This window comes from Lynx rufus, unplaced genomic scaffold, assembly GCF_022079265.1.
Source record: "Lynx rufus isolate CCGP_SWC_20201006 ecotype Redwood Valley unplaced genomic scaffold, mLynRuf1.p SCAF_2, whole genome shotgun sequence".
In the NCBI taxonomy this organism is placed as follows: Eukaryota; Metazoa; Chordata; class Mammalia; order Carnivora; family Felidae; genus Lynx; species Lynx rufus.
Window position 1 is genome coordinate 168,749,647 of NW_025814834.1, and position 15,793 is coordinate 168,765,439.

At 42.9% G+C, this 15,793-nt stretch overlaps 1 protein-coding gene across 1 annotated transcript in view; it reads right to left on the bottom strand.

Moving 5' to 3' along the window:
* Nucleotides 1-15,793, bottom strand: part of AK4 (adenylate kinase 4) — a 68,115-nt gene that overhangs the window by 2,674 nt on the left and 49,648 nt on the right. The window contains exons 3-4 of the mRNA XM_047085028.1: nt 5,054-5,226; nt 1,661-1,779 (exon numbers count right to left, since the gene is read on the bottom strand). Coding sequence (XP_046940984.1) covers nt 1,661-1,779; nt 5,054-5,226 — 292 coding nt within the window. The remainder of the gene's footprint in view (nt 1-1,660; nt 1,780-5,053; nt 5,227-15,793) is intronic.

The window sequence follows — 15,793 nt, forward strand, 5'->3', positions numbered from 1 at the left end:
ATATCAAAGAGGGGCGCCTGGGTGGCTCAGTCAGTTGAGTGTCTGACTCTTGATTTCGACTCAGGTCACAATCCCAGGATCATGGGACTGAGCTGCGTTGACAGGCTCCGCACTGAACATGCAGCCTGCTTAACATTCTCTCTTTCTCTCTCTCCTGCCCCTCTCTGTGGCTCACATGTTCTTAAAAAAAACAAAAAAAGAGGGGCACCTGGGTGGCTCAGTCGGTTAAGCGTCCGACTTCGGCTCAGGTCATGATCTCACGGTCCGTGAGTTTGAGCCCCACGTCGGGCTCTGTGCTGACAGCTCAGAGCCTGGAGCCCGTTTCAGATTCTGTGTCTCCCTCTCTCTCTGCCCCTCCCCTGTTCATGCTCTGTCTCTCTCTGTCTCAAAAATAAATAAACGTTAAAAAAAATTAAAAAAAAAAAAAGAAAAACATATCCAAGAATAACACTATATGGACAATACCAAATTTGCCTCAGTACACACTTTCAAAAAACAGATCACTGGGGCACCTGGGTGGCTCAGTCAGTTAAGCATCTGACTTCGGGTCAGGTCACAATCTCAAGGTTCCTGAGTTTGAGCCCCGTGTCCAGCTCTGTGCTGACAGCTCGGAGCCTGGAGCCTGCTTCAGATTCTGTGTCTCCCTCTCTCTCTACCCCTCCTGTCACTCTGTCTCTCTTTCCCTCAAAAATAAACATTAAAAATTTTAAAACAAAACAAAACAGATCATTGACAAACTTTGGTACTATAAAACCCTTGTTACTTACAACAGATCACAAAACACAGGATAGATCATAGTAACATGATCAGGAACTTCTAATCTAAAGGCCTGCTAAATTATTTGGGAGCTGAAGGGTCAGAAATTGATTTATAGTGGAGGCTGTAGACAGCTGTCCTGAATGCAGTCTGCAACTGGGTTTTGTTTGGTTTGCACGCTGTTAAAAATGTTATCTGTTGCTAACAGTTTTAAAAATTGGGATTTACACACACACACACACACACACACACACACACACACACCGCTCCCACATACACACAAAGCCAGATTTCTGCTTCTCCTGAGAAATAGGTATCACTAGCCACTCTGGGTCTGAGTGCCCCTGTGGTAATAATTGGCTGAACATCACACAGCAGCTGTACAGTTCAACTGTCACTCACCTGCCCAGATTAACACAGCCATACCAGGTTTGACACTCATTTCCAATACCTGCCTGGCCCCCGGAACCATATGAATCTGCCATCTGTACCTTATAGTTTTAGCTTTTTTTTTTCCTTTGGTTAAATTCCCTCCTAGACATAGCTAGTCAAGAGGTCCCTTCTAATCTTCCATCCAAATGACATACGTGGGAGTGTCAAAATATAAACCATTATTTCAGCTCCTTAAAAAGAAAGATGAATATAATTCTACACGTAATTTTACAACCAGACAGAGAGGATCAGGTTTCGGTCCTTGTATTACAAGAATTTCAGCATAAAAGAACTGGACTATATCTCCCATGTACAACCCCCAACATTTCACCTGACCTGCAGGGAGGAACTGGGCCTTTAGGATTTATCTAGCTTAAAGAAACACTACCCTACCTCAGTCCAGTGTCCTTCCCACTGGGCACCATACTGTTTTAATTGGCCCTCCGCCATGAAAATGTTGAAGCACACTCACTTGTATAATTCAATGACTGGCTTTGCCACATCCTTGTACTGTCTTAGCCGGGCAGCAACTGCTTCAGGTTTATCATCCTCCTGCTGGACTAATGGTTCACCAGTAATGTCATCAATCCCCTACAAATACCAGAGAAACCAGTTAATACAGCCAATAGCTGGGCCATTCCATAGACGAAAAACTTTCCTATGCAAAACCTATGTATTCACCTTTGACCCCTCCCACATGATGAATTAGGCCTGATGACAATGGTAATAGTGAAAGTAGTTGAAAAAAAGAAATAACACTCTTAACAGTATGTTAACCTTATCCATTGAGAGCTGACATGAAATCTTTATTAACTTCTCAGATCTTTCTGAACATGTTACACTGCTACTGATAAATGATAGTTTCAATTTATAGTTTAAAACTCCATGCTGCCTCCCCCAACAATAAACGACCTTTAGACACTATCACTCTGGCCCTCTAAATATTCCTAAAACTGACTTGCTTTCTAAAGTTTGAGCTGTTAATAAGGAAAATAAATCATCTCAAAGAACCAAGTGGTTTACTTAGGAGAACACTGATCTAGGAGAAGGTATCTCTCTCCTACCTCTGCTAGCTTTCAAATCCTTTTCTGAGATTAATCTTACTCAGGCTATTTTACTAGATCACATAATGACTTGCCTAAAGGTAGATTAAATAGGCATGAATCATATACCTATGATAAACAAGAACAAACATTCCGAGAACTGAAAAGCTGCAATTCTAAGAACCTGATTTTTGACATATTTTAACCTTCTCAGGAAACATATCTACTTAAAAATGGCAACGTGCACATAAGAAGATCTTGCCTTCTGTGTCCACGGCTATTACCCACCAGAGGAGACAGTCACATGAAATAAATCTGTCAAAAGGCAGGCTAGAGCAGAACCAAAAGGTTCAGGCAACTCAACTGGATAATCAGAAACCAGCTATAAATTTGAAACACACTAAAATTCCATTACAGTTCAGGGCCTTGGGTACATAATTTATGCTTATGATTTGTTGGTGAGCCCCATAATCATCACATGTGTATTCCATGGCTGTTACCCTGACACAACAGGAGAGATGGGGGTGGGGGAAAGCTGTACATCACCTCTACTTTCATCTCCTTTACTTATGGTTGCAAAGCTCAGAAGTCATTTCTAGGACCTCAGAGCACCAGTGAATACAACAACTACTTCTAGAACGAGCAGAATGATGCTGGAGTGACAGCATCCCTCCTTCCAGGACAGCCTGGCCACAGTGGCTGGTAGAGGTAGCCCAGACTAGCACTTCCACTGCTGACTTTGGGGGCAGCACTGTAATAACTGCAGGTGCTCTTTTAGTATACCCAGTCTTTGGAAAGCAACTTAATATTAAAGGTTCTCAAACTTTAAGAGAATCTTTGCTTCAGCAGGGCTAGGAGGAGCTAAAATGTGAAGCATCTGTGTTGGACTTCAGTGCGTATTCAGAACCCTCTTTTCCCCTCCATCATTTTTCCCCCTCTACTAGCTTCTTGAAAAAGAAAGGAGGAAGGGACCTAATACAGGAATTCCAGAAGTATTTACTATATTTTTAAAAAGATTTCTGGGGCACTGGGGTAGCTCAATTAGTTAAGCACCGACTTCAGCTCAGGTCATGATCTCATGGTTCGTGGGTTCGAGCCCCTCATCAGGCTCTGTGCTGACAGCTCCGAGCCTGGAGCCTGCTTTGGATTCTGTGTCTCCTCTCTCTGCCCCTCCCCAATTCATGCTCTTTCAAAAATAAACAAATGTGAAAGAAAAAAAAGACTTCAAAAGGCAACTAGTTCATTTCGCCCAAATGAATAAGACTCACTGGAACTTTATCAATGGCGCTCATGAGCTGGGAAGGCATCCTTACCCTCTTGAAGATGGTTTTCTGTAGTAATTATTGACTCTATCGATATTCAGGTCTACCTATTCCATACACATTAATCCAATAAGATACAACTGTCACCTCTTTCACATTTGGAGGATTAAAAATAATACTATCTGCCTCCCCATAATTGGAGTTAAGAATCATATTGAACTAATTCCTATCATTACCAGAAAGAACAGTAATTCTTTAAATGAGTTCATTAACTTAAAAAGTTTCTTGGGGCACCCGGTAGCTCCGTCGGTTAAGCGTCTGACTCTTGATTTTGGCTCAGGTCATGATCTCACAGTTCATGAAATCGAGCCCCACATTGGGCTCTATGCTGACAGCATGGAGCCAGCTTGGGATTCTCTCTCCCCCCACCCCTCTCTCTGCCCCTTACCCACTGCACACACACACTCTCTCTCTCTCTCAAAAATAAAATAAACATTTAAAAAAATAAAGAAGTTTCTTTAAACATGTACCTTTATACATGCTTATTTTATGTAAACATGCTGTTTTTTTGAACTTGCTATTCCTCTAGTCTTCCCCCTTTACATCCTTACTCCCATCTCTCCCATGACCCCGCCCACTTTAACCCCAGTTCTTCATCCAGACCCAGTGTTAACCATTTATCCCTGGTCTTATGAAGCCAGAGAGCACTTATAAACACACACACAAACAGATACGTGTAAAGAAAGACAGTCACTGTTTTACAAAAATGGAATCATTGTGCTATTTGCTTTTCATATTCAGTAATACACCTGGAGGAAATGTTTCTTCAGGTCAAAGTATATAGCACAAAGTCTTTCTTTTTACTGACTACAAGACGTAGATATTCTCTAATTCATTTAATCATCCCCTGCAAATGAGCATTCATTTTTGTTTTCAGATTGTTTTGTTTTTCCCTAAAATCAACCCTGGAATAAGCGACACTGTGTACATGATCTTACCTGCTAGTGCCTTCATTTCCATAACCTATACTGCCAGTGGTGGGTTGAATGAAATAAAAATTTTAATGTAGGGGCGCCTGGGTGGCTCAGTCGGTTCAGTGACGACTTCAGCTCAGGTCATGATCTCACAGCTTGTGAGTTCAAGCTCCACATCAGGCTCTGTACTGACAGCTCAGAGCCTGGAGCCTGCTTCGAATTCTGTGTCTCCCTCTCTCTCTGCCCCTCCCCCACTCACACTCTGTCTCTCTCTCTCTCTCTCTCTCTCAAAATAAACATTAAAAAAAATTTTTAATGTACATTGCTAGATTGCTTTTTAAAAAGACTACAAATACTAGGTCTGATAAAGATGAGAGTATCATTTTTCTCAGATCCCCACCAGCAATAGATGTTATAAACTTGAATTTGCCTTCTTTGACCACTAGTGAATGAGAAATTTCAAATACATTTGGTCATGTAAATTTGTTCTTTTTTGAATCATCTATTCATATCCTTCCTATACTTTACAACCGAAATGCTGTGCCTCTTTCTTGTCAGTCTGTCAAAGGGCCCTGTATAGTCTTACATGCACATGAGGTGGATTGAAGTCCAGGTTATACACCCTTCCACTGGGAGGGTGAATCCAACGTCGGCTGAGACGGTCTTTGAGTGTTTCAAATGGAATGTTCAAAGTGATCACTAGATCCAGCTCGCAGATTCTGTCCAGGGCTTCAGCCTGTACTAATGTCCTAGGAAAACCTAAATGCCAAAAACAAAACATATCAAATGCAAGACATTTCCCAATTCCAATGAGTCAAGGAAATATTTTCAGTGACAGAATAATCAAATCTATACATATGTCACCCAGAATGAAGTTTTTATCAGACATTTATGTCTACCTCCTTAAATTTAATGCTAGAAGAAAATAGGCTACTTTAAAACCCAGTTTTGGCATTTGGGACACTGAAAGATTAAGGGGTCACATGACACAAGCAGAGAGTATACTAAACTAAAAAAAACACTAAACCAGTTCTAGCTTTGCTCTTAACTACTCATGTAACCCTAGGCAAGTTATATCACCTCCATTGCCTCTTCTGTTAAAGAAGTGAAGGAACAAAATTATATTTGTGTCCTTTTATAGCTTTAACAGCTGATAAGTATATTATTCATAGGCTATCCCCAAAATTATATATACATATACATGTATATATTTTTTTCTCCATTCCCCACTCTTACAAAACTCAACATGTGGTCTGCAATCTAGTACAGTAACCACAGAAATGAGAAAAAGCATTTAGGAATTTTATAGCAATTCCACAGTAATTTCAAGCCTAGTGAATCTAAAATTTATGGTTGAATTTGTGGTTTTCTTTTAATTTTTCTAGTAATTTGCTCTTGTATTTGATAAAAGGATTGCTCTGCAGTAGACGGGGGGGGGGGGGGGGGGTGCGAGAAACTGGAAGCTCCAGGCTTCCCTTGGAACTTATTTTCTAATTTCTCCAATAAGGAAAATTATCCAACGGTCCCCATAGTGTCTCACCTGTGATGTTGTTTATTACAGAAGATGAAGTTACATCTTTTCCAAAAAGACACAAGAATAGAGAGCACCAAACCTGGGGCATGTGTTCAACTCTATTGTTATGACAGGGAAAGAAAAGGCAAGTTCAAACAGAGGTGGGAAAAAGCTTATCTTGCAGGGCAGATCTCAGTTCATTAGCTATCACATGGCTAACACAAGGTAATCACAGGCTCCCAGAAGAAACTGCCTTCACATTCTTGTATGCTGTCCTCCCATGACCCATTAATGCATTTGGACTGGCTTCAACAGAGAAATAGGTTATTTCTAATTTTTTAAAATGCTTATTTATTTTTGAGAGAGAAAGAGACAAAGTGAATGTAGGAGGGTCAGAGAGAAAGGGAGACAGAGCCTGCAGCAGGCTCCAGGCTCCAAGGTGTCAGCACAGAGCCTGACGTGGAGCTCAAACCCACGAGCTGTGAGATCATGACCTGAGCCAAAGTCAGATGCTTAACCAACTGAGCCACCCAGGCACCCCTAGAAATAGGTACTTCTAATCCTGCAGCCCAGGTGTTGCCTGAGCCAACAGCCCAGCATTGTCTCCCTCCTCCCAGAGTGACTCTCTGGCTAAGCATCATCTTCACAAAAAAGGCACCCACACACTGGGAAACTATACAAGAAGTACGTTCATGGTGGTTTTCTTTGCAGTGGGAAGATGGGGGATTCCTTTCTACTCTTCTAGTTTCTCATTTTTTTTAATTGAGCATACAGTGCTTTCAGAATGGAAACAAAATTCTGCCCTTAAATAAAGAGCTGCTAAGTGGATTTTTTTCAAATCTCAATATAATTTGTTAGACCAAGTTACGATTACTTAACATTTAGGGAAATGAAAGGTCAAACTGTATCTGCCTAAGGTCAAGCACACTGTGGAGACGTGGCCTTAACACTGGCACACAGTGGGCAAACATTTCCATGTAACACTAGGGTAGCTGTCTTCTAGTCTTCTGTTCAGTGGCCATACTTATTTGACCAGTTGCCTTACTTTAAAATCCCAGTTTAATTCTGTGAAATTATAGGACTCTGTCAAGCTCTGTAAACTCATTATGTAATTTTTTCTTTCTATTATGGAATGGCTTGACTGCTTACATATGAACTTATTAAGCGGCCTCTCTTTTGATTATTAAGTTCAAAAAGAAACTTAATTTTAGAATTGGGGCTTCACAGCAACTTGGATGTATCCTGGAGCTTCAAATATATGATAACTACCAGGCAGATAACAACGTGATACTCTCTGGGCCACCAAGGAGCAAGATTTGGCCCCAAGTGGGCCCTCATGGCTCAATTCAATCTATGGCTACATAGGTTGGATGGTAGGCAAGGAGTCTCAGAAGAGTCCAGATAAAACCATGCCTCCTTTACTTTTCCACCAAATTCCTTATTGAATACTACACATACCCTTAACCAGGTCCTTTTTTCCATCTCCCTTTCTCCAACAGCTCACTCTAGGTCAGACTGGAGATGCTGCAGAGAGAACTTTGGTAGCAAACCTGGAGCCCCAGACTTAAGTCTATTAGTCAACTTTAGCCTAAGTTCCCCTACACTGTGCACCACAGTCTGCTTTAGAAGATGGGTTTCCTGAAATGGGATTTAAGATATGCCTTACTCCCTTTGTTATTCTCTGGCACTGTACCTGGGACATTCTAAACTGAAATTCCAGCAAAGTGAGGGCAGTGAGCCTTCCCCAGAAGGGCACTCTTTCCCTGACTGCCAGGTCCTAGCTTTCCCTGCAGAGCCCACGCTTCATGAAGGCTCCAAAGTGACAACTGGAGGGGCGCCTGGGTGGCTCAGTCAGTTAAGCATCCAACTTCTGCTCAGGTCATAATGTCATGGTTCGTGGGCTCGAGCCCCATGTCGGGCTCTGTGCTGACAGCTCAGGAGTCTGGGGCCTGCTTTGGATTCTGTGTCTCCCTCTCTCTCTGCCCATCCCCTGCTCATGCTCTCTCCTCTCTCTCAAAAATAAAAAAATTTTTTCAAATTGACAACTGGAGTTAGATTTAGAGGCCTGCAGCCAAAACAACCCCAAGATCAATCTCTATGCTTTCCCCAAATCCTTTTTCAAGGAAAAGTCATTTTCTAAATCAGTGGCTTCCAAAGGGACCCTTGCTAGAGTATGAAAGAAAACAGAGCCTCTGTTGCATTGTTTTGTTCACTGTTTTTCAGATTCTAGTCTGGAGAGTGCATTTTATAAGGTATATGGTAGTAAAACTGTATATGCACATAATTCACACATATCCATATACTGAAAATATAAAGTAAACATTTTTACTGAAAATTGTGCACAAAGAATTTTAGAAATCACTCCTCTGAGGACCTGAGTTCTCAGCCTCAGTCCCTGTCCTGGGATTCTCAGCATCACTAGCCACTATGCTGACAATAAAACATTGTTCTTTATCCTTTGCATAAAATATAGAAACTGAGTACAGCGTCAACAAAGAATAGGAAGCTCTGAAAGAGAATACACAGTTCCTCCCACAAATAAAAGCTCAAATCTTATCGGCTAAAGTTTCTAGCCTAAAGACCAGTCTGTTCAACTCCCCCACAACTGTTTCTGAACTCTGGTGCCCTCTGGAGGAATGGGTGGAAAATGCAACTGTGTACCAAATAAACTCGAAACAGATTTCAAAAATGTTAGGTAGTGTCTACCTTCTAGGCTTTCACATTCAGACCCACTAATGACCAGAGAATCATTAATTCTTGTGGCTTAGAGGTCTTCTGTTAGGACAGTGGCTCCTATCATAGCCTCCCATCCTCAAAATGTGTTAAAGTTGAAAGAACCATGGAAAATACAGAAGCCTACATAATGAAAGCTAAAATGTAAGAGTTATATTTTAAGATGCTAATGTTGTTGGAATGCAACCATTTTTATGGTTCAGAAGTACCAACAAGAGAAATAAGTCATTCCACAACTTTAAGGGTTCTCCATCTGATGGGGCACATCAACATTATCAGGGAAGACTTACAAGGGGGGAAAAAGAGCTTATGGGTACTCAGATTCCATACCATTCTTCCTAGAATGGATCATCTGGGAGCGGGAGCAGGACTTAGGTATTTTTTTAAAGTTATCTAGGTGACTCGGACTGGTTAAGAACCACCAAACTTCTCAGTGACAGCAACAGTGTAAGTGCAAAACTAACTACTTGTATCTATCCCATTTGGGGGAAGTTTCAACACTTCTTTTAAACAGGTACAAAAACACTTTGCAGAGAATCCTCTTTACCTCAGTTTCATGGCAAGAGGGGAACTGGGAAGGAAATTCCCAGAGACAAATCTTTCCAGATTCACTAAGCCCCCTAACTCAAGCCACCTGTTTATGCTATTCCTGTCCAGGATCTTACCTGTAAAAAAAAGTGGTGTGGCAAGGGAAAGTACAGTATAACAGAACAGTGGGCAAAGATCTGGATGCCAGCTGTGGTTTCAAAAGTGAGGAGAAGCAGCAGTAAGCCAGAAACCTCAGGGCTCGGTGGGACGTGTCTGGAACCAGACACACCTGGACTTCCTTCCCAGTTCTCCCTAGCCAGAACTGCAAGAACATCCACCAGCTTTGTGTAATCTCTCTGGTCCTTAGTTTTCCCAGATATACAACAAGGGCGTATCAATTTGCTGGGGTCGCCATAACAAAGTACCACAGAACAGGTGGCTTGAACAACAGAGATTTAAGGTCTCATGGTCCTGGAGGCTAAAAGTCTGAGATCGAGGTGTCAGGGAGGGTTGGTTCCTTCTGAGGCCTCACTCATTGGCTTGAAGATAGCTTCCTTCTTCCTGTGTCTCCCATAGGATTTTTCCTCTGTGTGTGCCTGTATCCTAACTTCCTCTTCTTATAAGGACACTACACTAGTCATTGCAGATTAGGGCCCACCCTCATGACCTCATTTAACTTAATTACCTCTCCAGTGGCCTTATCTCCAAAAAAGAGTCAAATTATAAGGTACTAGGGGTTAGGACTTCCAACAGATGAATTTAAGGCGGCGGGGGCAGGGGACACAACTCAGTCCATAACAAAAGGTAATGCCTACTGCATGGCTGTTTTGAGGATTAAGAGAGACAATCTTTCTAGAATGTTTAATATGTAAAGTGTTAGGCACAGAGTGAGCACTCAATAAATGGCCGCTGCTGCTCTAGGTAGAGCTCTCCTGGGAGCTCAACTGGTTTCCCAGTTCAGCGTGAAGGAAAGGTCCTCATCCCCCAGCTGGCTTCTATTTAATTCCTTTCCTGAGATTTGCTAGCTTGGGGAGTCACTGGTGCTCTGTGCTCTCTACCATAACTAGAGCCCAGCACCTCTAGTTATTAGCCTGCACAGACTGCACATTCTGGAACCCACCCATCAAAAGGGAGCTCGTGCCAGGCAAGCTCTGAACCTGGCACACCACCTACCTGGTTTTTTGAATAGTAAAGCACCTTAAGTCTACTTTCCTGATCCAGTTCAATACGTCATCATGATGAGCTCTGATCTGGGTGAAAGTGAAACTGGTAAATTCAGTGCAAAGGTTCAGCCTTAAGCTGCTGACAATACACGTGTACCTTGATGTGGCAACGGGACATTAAGTTCCAAGGAACTAATCTGTTTGCAGCCTGCGTTAACTATAACACGGAATCCAAGTGAAGAAACGTAACGGCCTGGGGCGCCTGGGTGGCTCAGTCGGGTAAGCTCAGGTCACGATCTTGTGGTTCGTGGGTTCAAGCCCCGCGTTGGGCTCTGCTGACAGCGCAAAGCCTGCTTAGGATTCTCTCTCTCTCCCTCTCTCTCTGCCCCTCCCCTGCTCCCATTCTCTTTCTCACACACACAAAAGTAAATAAATAAACGTGAAAAAGAAATGTGACAGCTGTGTAGTCTTTCTCGTTAAGTGAGTGCCTCATTTTGGGGAACATTCGCACAGACGAGGCAACTGTCAGTGGCTCCTGAGTCCATGTCCAATCAGCAAACACACCCTGTGTGCTTCCTATGTATTGTAGTCTGCTGTTCACAAAGCATTTATAGAAATTTACTTCTCTCTTACTCTGCACATCGGCCCTATAAGGTGGGCAGAGCAGGAACAATCACCCTCCGTGTAACAGATGAAGCTGGCATTCAGTGAGGATCAGCAGCAGAACAGGATTGAGGATCAGGTCTCTGGTATTGGAAGTGCCCCCTCTCTCTTACACTATGCTGTTCTTCCACAGGTATGAAAAATAATTGTTGAAAGAATCCTAAACGTCACCCCATCTATCTTACTTCCACCCCAAGAGCAGAGCATCCTGGTAGCATCCTCATCATCACGGCCACTATTTGCTGTGCCAGATAGATTTTATGCAGAAGGAAATCTGAAACTGTGCAGGGCCTAAACGGCCTACTCTCGCTCCTGTTACGTCTCTCACCTAGCATCCCTGTCCATCACCCCACGTCACCTGACATCCTTGCTGTTCTCAAACCGGTAAGTCCATTCCCACCTTGGACAAGTAGCTTATGTCCCCTCGGCATGACACGCTCTTGCTGTAGGTATCTACGTGTGCCCTCGGCTCCTACAAGTCTTCGCTCAAAACATGCCTTGTCAGTGAGGACTTTTCTAACCATCCTGTTCAACTAAACCTGCGCCCCACCCACGGCACCCCTATTCACACCCACCCCTCTTTTTCGGTTTTCTCTTCATAGATTTCAACATCTTTTAGAGCATATGATCTACTTTATTTTGTAAGTGTTTCTACTCTCACTAGGATGTTACCTAAATGAGAGCAGAACTTTTAAAGCTGTTTACTGCTACATCCTTCGTGCCTAGAACAGTGCCTGGCACATAATAGGTGCTGAATAAATATTTGTTGAATCAATGAATAAATATTATCTGAAAAGTCACAATTATTCTGCAAGATGGGTATCATCCCCATTTTAAAGTTGTAAAAACTGAGGCTCAGAAAAGTTAAGTGACTTGCCCAAGACCACACATTTAAGAACCAAGTGCTGACTCCAGAATCACACATCACATACCACACAATGCTGCCTTCCTCCCACGGGGAAAAGCGCAGCCTGTGAGAAATACCTGCTTGTGACAGCTACAGTAGTCAATAGTCTACTATACAGTATACAGTATACAGCAGTCAGTATACCAAACGACTGGAGAAATCCAAATCCTGCGTGGCTTCGGGGTGCTGCAGGCACAGACATGTCAGATTCTCTCCACACATACACAAATGTTCTGCACCTTGCTTTTTTCTTTTCATAGATCTTGGAGATTCTTTTCTATACATACGCATTGCTCTCTTGCTCTAATAACTGTGGAGTACTCCATGGTTTGGATGAACCACAATTTAACCAATTCCCTACTGACAGGCATTGAAGGTACACACGACATGAAGCACACTAGGGAAAAATAGCTTAGCAGACAGAAATACAGGCTCCAGAGACACACTGCCTTGGTTTGAGGTGCAATTATGTCACCTGCTCACGTTGCAACCCTGGTTACCCACCTCTCTGCACCCATAAAGTGAGCCTGGTAATGCCCAATCCAGAAAGTTGTGAGGAACAAATTTCTGTATGTAAATCCCAGCACAGCGGCCGGCACAGGGTGGGGGGAGGTGTGGCAAGTGGGGCAAAGAGCCAACACTGAGGGAAAATGAAGACCATGTGGGACCGGAGGTAAAAGGACAGACAGCAAGTCTGATAACAAGAAAGACATGACGGGTAAGTGTGAACCTTTATAAAAGTATGAAAGGAGCAGTGGGGAGACAGGATAGTGCCATCACCATCACCAAACACAGTATGTTCATATAAGAGAACAAGTCTCCTCAATAACAGGAGGTGTAACAGGAAGGTCACACGTGAAGGGGAGACCCAGGTTTACTTTAAGGCAGAAGGTAGGGTATTCTGCGGAGTCAGAGTAGGTGTGAGGAGGAAGGTGGAGAAGGTTATAAGGAAAGAAAATCCCAGAGGGTACAGTGGAAAAGTAAAGACTTAGAGGGGGAGGAAGAGGAGAATGAGTAATGGAGAAAGAGAAAAGGATAAAGAAGAAAAAAGGACACTGAGGGATGGCTTACCTTTCCCTTAATAACCAAGTATCACAGACATAAAAGACCCAGTTGGAAGTGACTAGCTTCAAATAGCGTAATTGTTAGGGCAGGTGTGGTGTCCTAATCTCTGAAGATGTCACAAAGGCCCTGGCAGTGGGCTGGGGCTCTCACAGAAGTTTGGGGTGCAGAGTCAAAAACCTGGGGGATCACAGGTCCTAGAGAGGGGCTCTGTGTCACCCTGGTTAGGCAGAAGGCAAAGGCTCCACGAAGTAAGGAGAGGCGGTTATCTGTCTGCAAGACTCTTAAGATATGAATATTCTTCAGCTTACACATCCTAATGTAAAGCTTCAGGGCACACAACATGAAATGGTGTCCTAAAAGGCAGCATCCTTTGAAGTGATTTATATCAGTGTCTCAAGTTGGGCTGAACAAATCAAAGATGTAATTCTCACATCAATCAGCTGCCAAGAACAGACTGTCGGATAAGGTACAACCTGACCAGGACATTTTAAACCATTTTTAGCGAAGAGCCATTATCCAACCACATACATATATTTTTTTAAGTGAACATATTGTCAGAGGATCACAATATGAAGACTGTGAAAACTGTTTATCAACCAAGAGTGTCCCAGTATCAGGGCATGAGATGTTCACTTTAACTTTGGTGAGGAAACATGTGGGTATTTTGCTCTTTAGTTAACATCTGACATCCACTGATCCGTGTTCTCTTCCAAAGATCTACTCATGGTGTAAGATTTAATTCCTTGGTGTCTCAAATTGCAAGGATATTGGAATCTGAAAGGAAACATATAATTAGCAGATGTATGGAATTTAAAGCATGACCCGTAAATCTTGTAATGGAAAATCTGCCTCTAAATAAGAATAGCCATTCTTGACATGAAAGTACTTAGATGCATGCATACATAAAGCATTCAAAAGTACATTCTAAGAGGTTATCTTCTAAGAGATTCAGACTAGACAGGCTATGGTTACACAGGTGGGCCCAAGAGAATTTGCCACTCTAGCTGTGGGTGTGTATTCTTTAAACATGCTTGCTTGTAGCCCCTGTTCCATGTAGAACAGTCAGATTCCACAGAATAGTCAGATTTCATGTGGATTTGGTATTCTGGTAGGCAGGGATTACTGACCAAGTAGACTAGATGTACACTCTAATTCTGTCAACAGGTGGCAGCATGAATAATTCTTCAATTTAGAAAGAACTGCAATAAATTGTGGTATACTTTTATTTTCACTAAAAGTAATCCTGAAACACATTTTCTAAATGACTAACAAGCAGAATCCCAGTCTCCCTAGATAACCTAATCCAAGTGAATATATTCCATTAATTGTTGAGGAAACCAGAGAATCCAACAGGCAAAGCAAAATAATGAACACATTTAAGCCCAGAGAGCTTGCTTTCCTCCCTGTAACGACACATACGAGACTGCTCACTCCATCACGTGGTTTCTCACCAGGAGTACAGAAAACCTACCTCATGCTTCCATACTAAGCTGTCCCCTCTCCCTCGTAGCCTAGAAAAGCTACCATGTCCTGCTTAATCAAATAGCCAATCCATGTTGAAAGCTGAAATTTCATGCAGTTAAATTTCTCCCAAAATCCACCATGCTATATCACTAATTGTGGTGCCTACAGGTTATTTTTTAGACAGCCTCCCTCCCAAAAAAGATTCACCATGTGCAGGAAGATGTCGCTAAATCCCTGACGTGCCAGCCACCGGGCCTTGGCATCTGCTCCTCTCAGCCATGCCAAGAGCCTGAGGGAGGGCCGGTGAAGCAGGAGGTGCCACAGCAACAAGCTGAGACAGTGGAGGGGAATGGGGAACTAGGACACTTCTGTTTTTCTAATTTGTTGTGCATTCATTCCAGAGGAAGGGCAGGGAGCCAGAGTCCACCACCACATTCCCAGGCAGAAAAGCAAGCCCTCTGCTTGATGGAAATAGAAGCGCAGTTTTAAAGGGCAACTTCTAACATCCGCCTGGGACTGGCAACGTATGAAAAGGCCACAAGGCGCCTGGGTGGCGCAGTCAGTTAAGCATCCGACTTCAGCCAGGTCACGATCTCGCGGTCCGTGAGTTTGAGCCCCGCGTCGGGCTCTGGGCTGATGGCTCAGAGCCTGGAGCCTGTTTCCGATTCTGTGTCTCCCTCTCTCTCTGCCCCTCCCTCGTTCATGCTCTGTCTCTCTCTGTCCCAAAAATAAAATAAAAAAACGTTGAAAAAAAAAAGAAAAGGCCACACAACACCAGGCCCCCTTCCTATGTGCATTAGGATCTGGGGCCAACACGGTTGCTTCTGACCAGCCATCTCTTCCCAGCTGTTGGGAAAGCAAGAACCAAGTTAAAAATATGTAAGCCATAATCCATCACAATTAATCACTGAATGATTAACTGAAGTTCAAAGCAGGTAGTTATTCTACCATAGTCTTCCCTAACGCAAGGGCATTCAAACTATTCATACCACCAAGCAGAAGCCTCACTAGCAACTTAAAATTAATCACCGTCAAAACCTGCTCGATGAAGGCCTTTTCCGTTTTACATCTTATAACTACCTTATCTGTTTGCACAATATTTACTTGTATGTGTATCCAAGACCTCCAAATTCCACTTCTTCCAGTTTTTATTAACAGATGGTGAAAAGACTAAGACACAGCTGTGCTCCAGATGTTGGCAAACAAGAGCTTAAGCTACATCATATCACTTTGTGAGCTCCACATTTCCCACTGTGCTGAGAGCTTAGGACCTACTTCCTGCTCACTGAA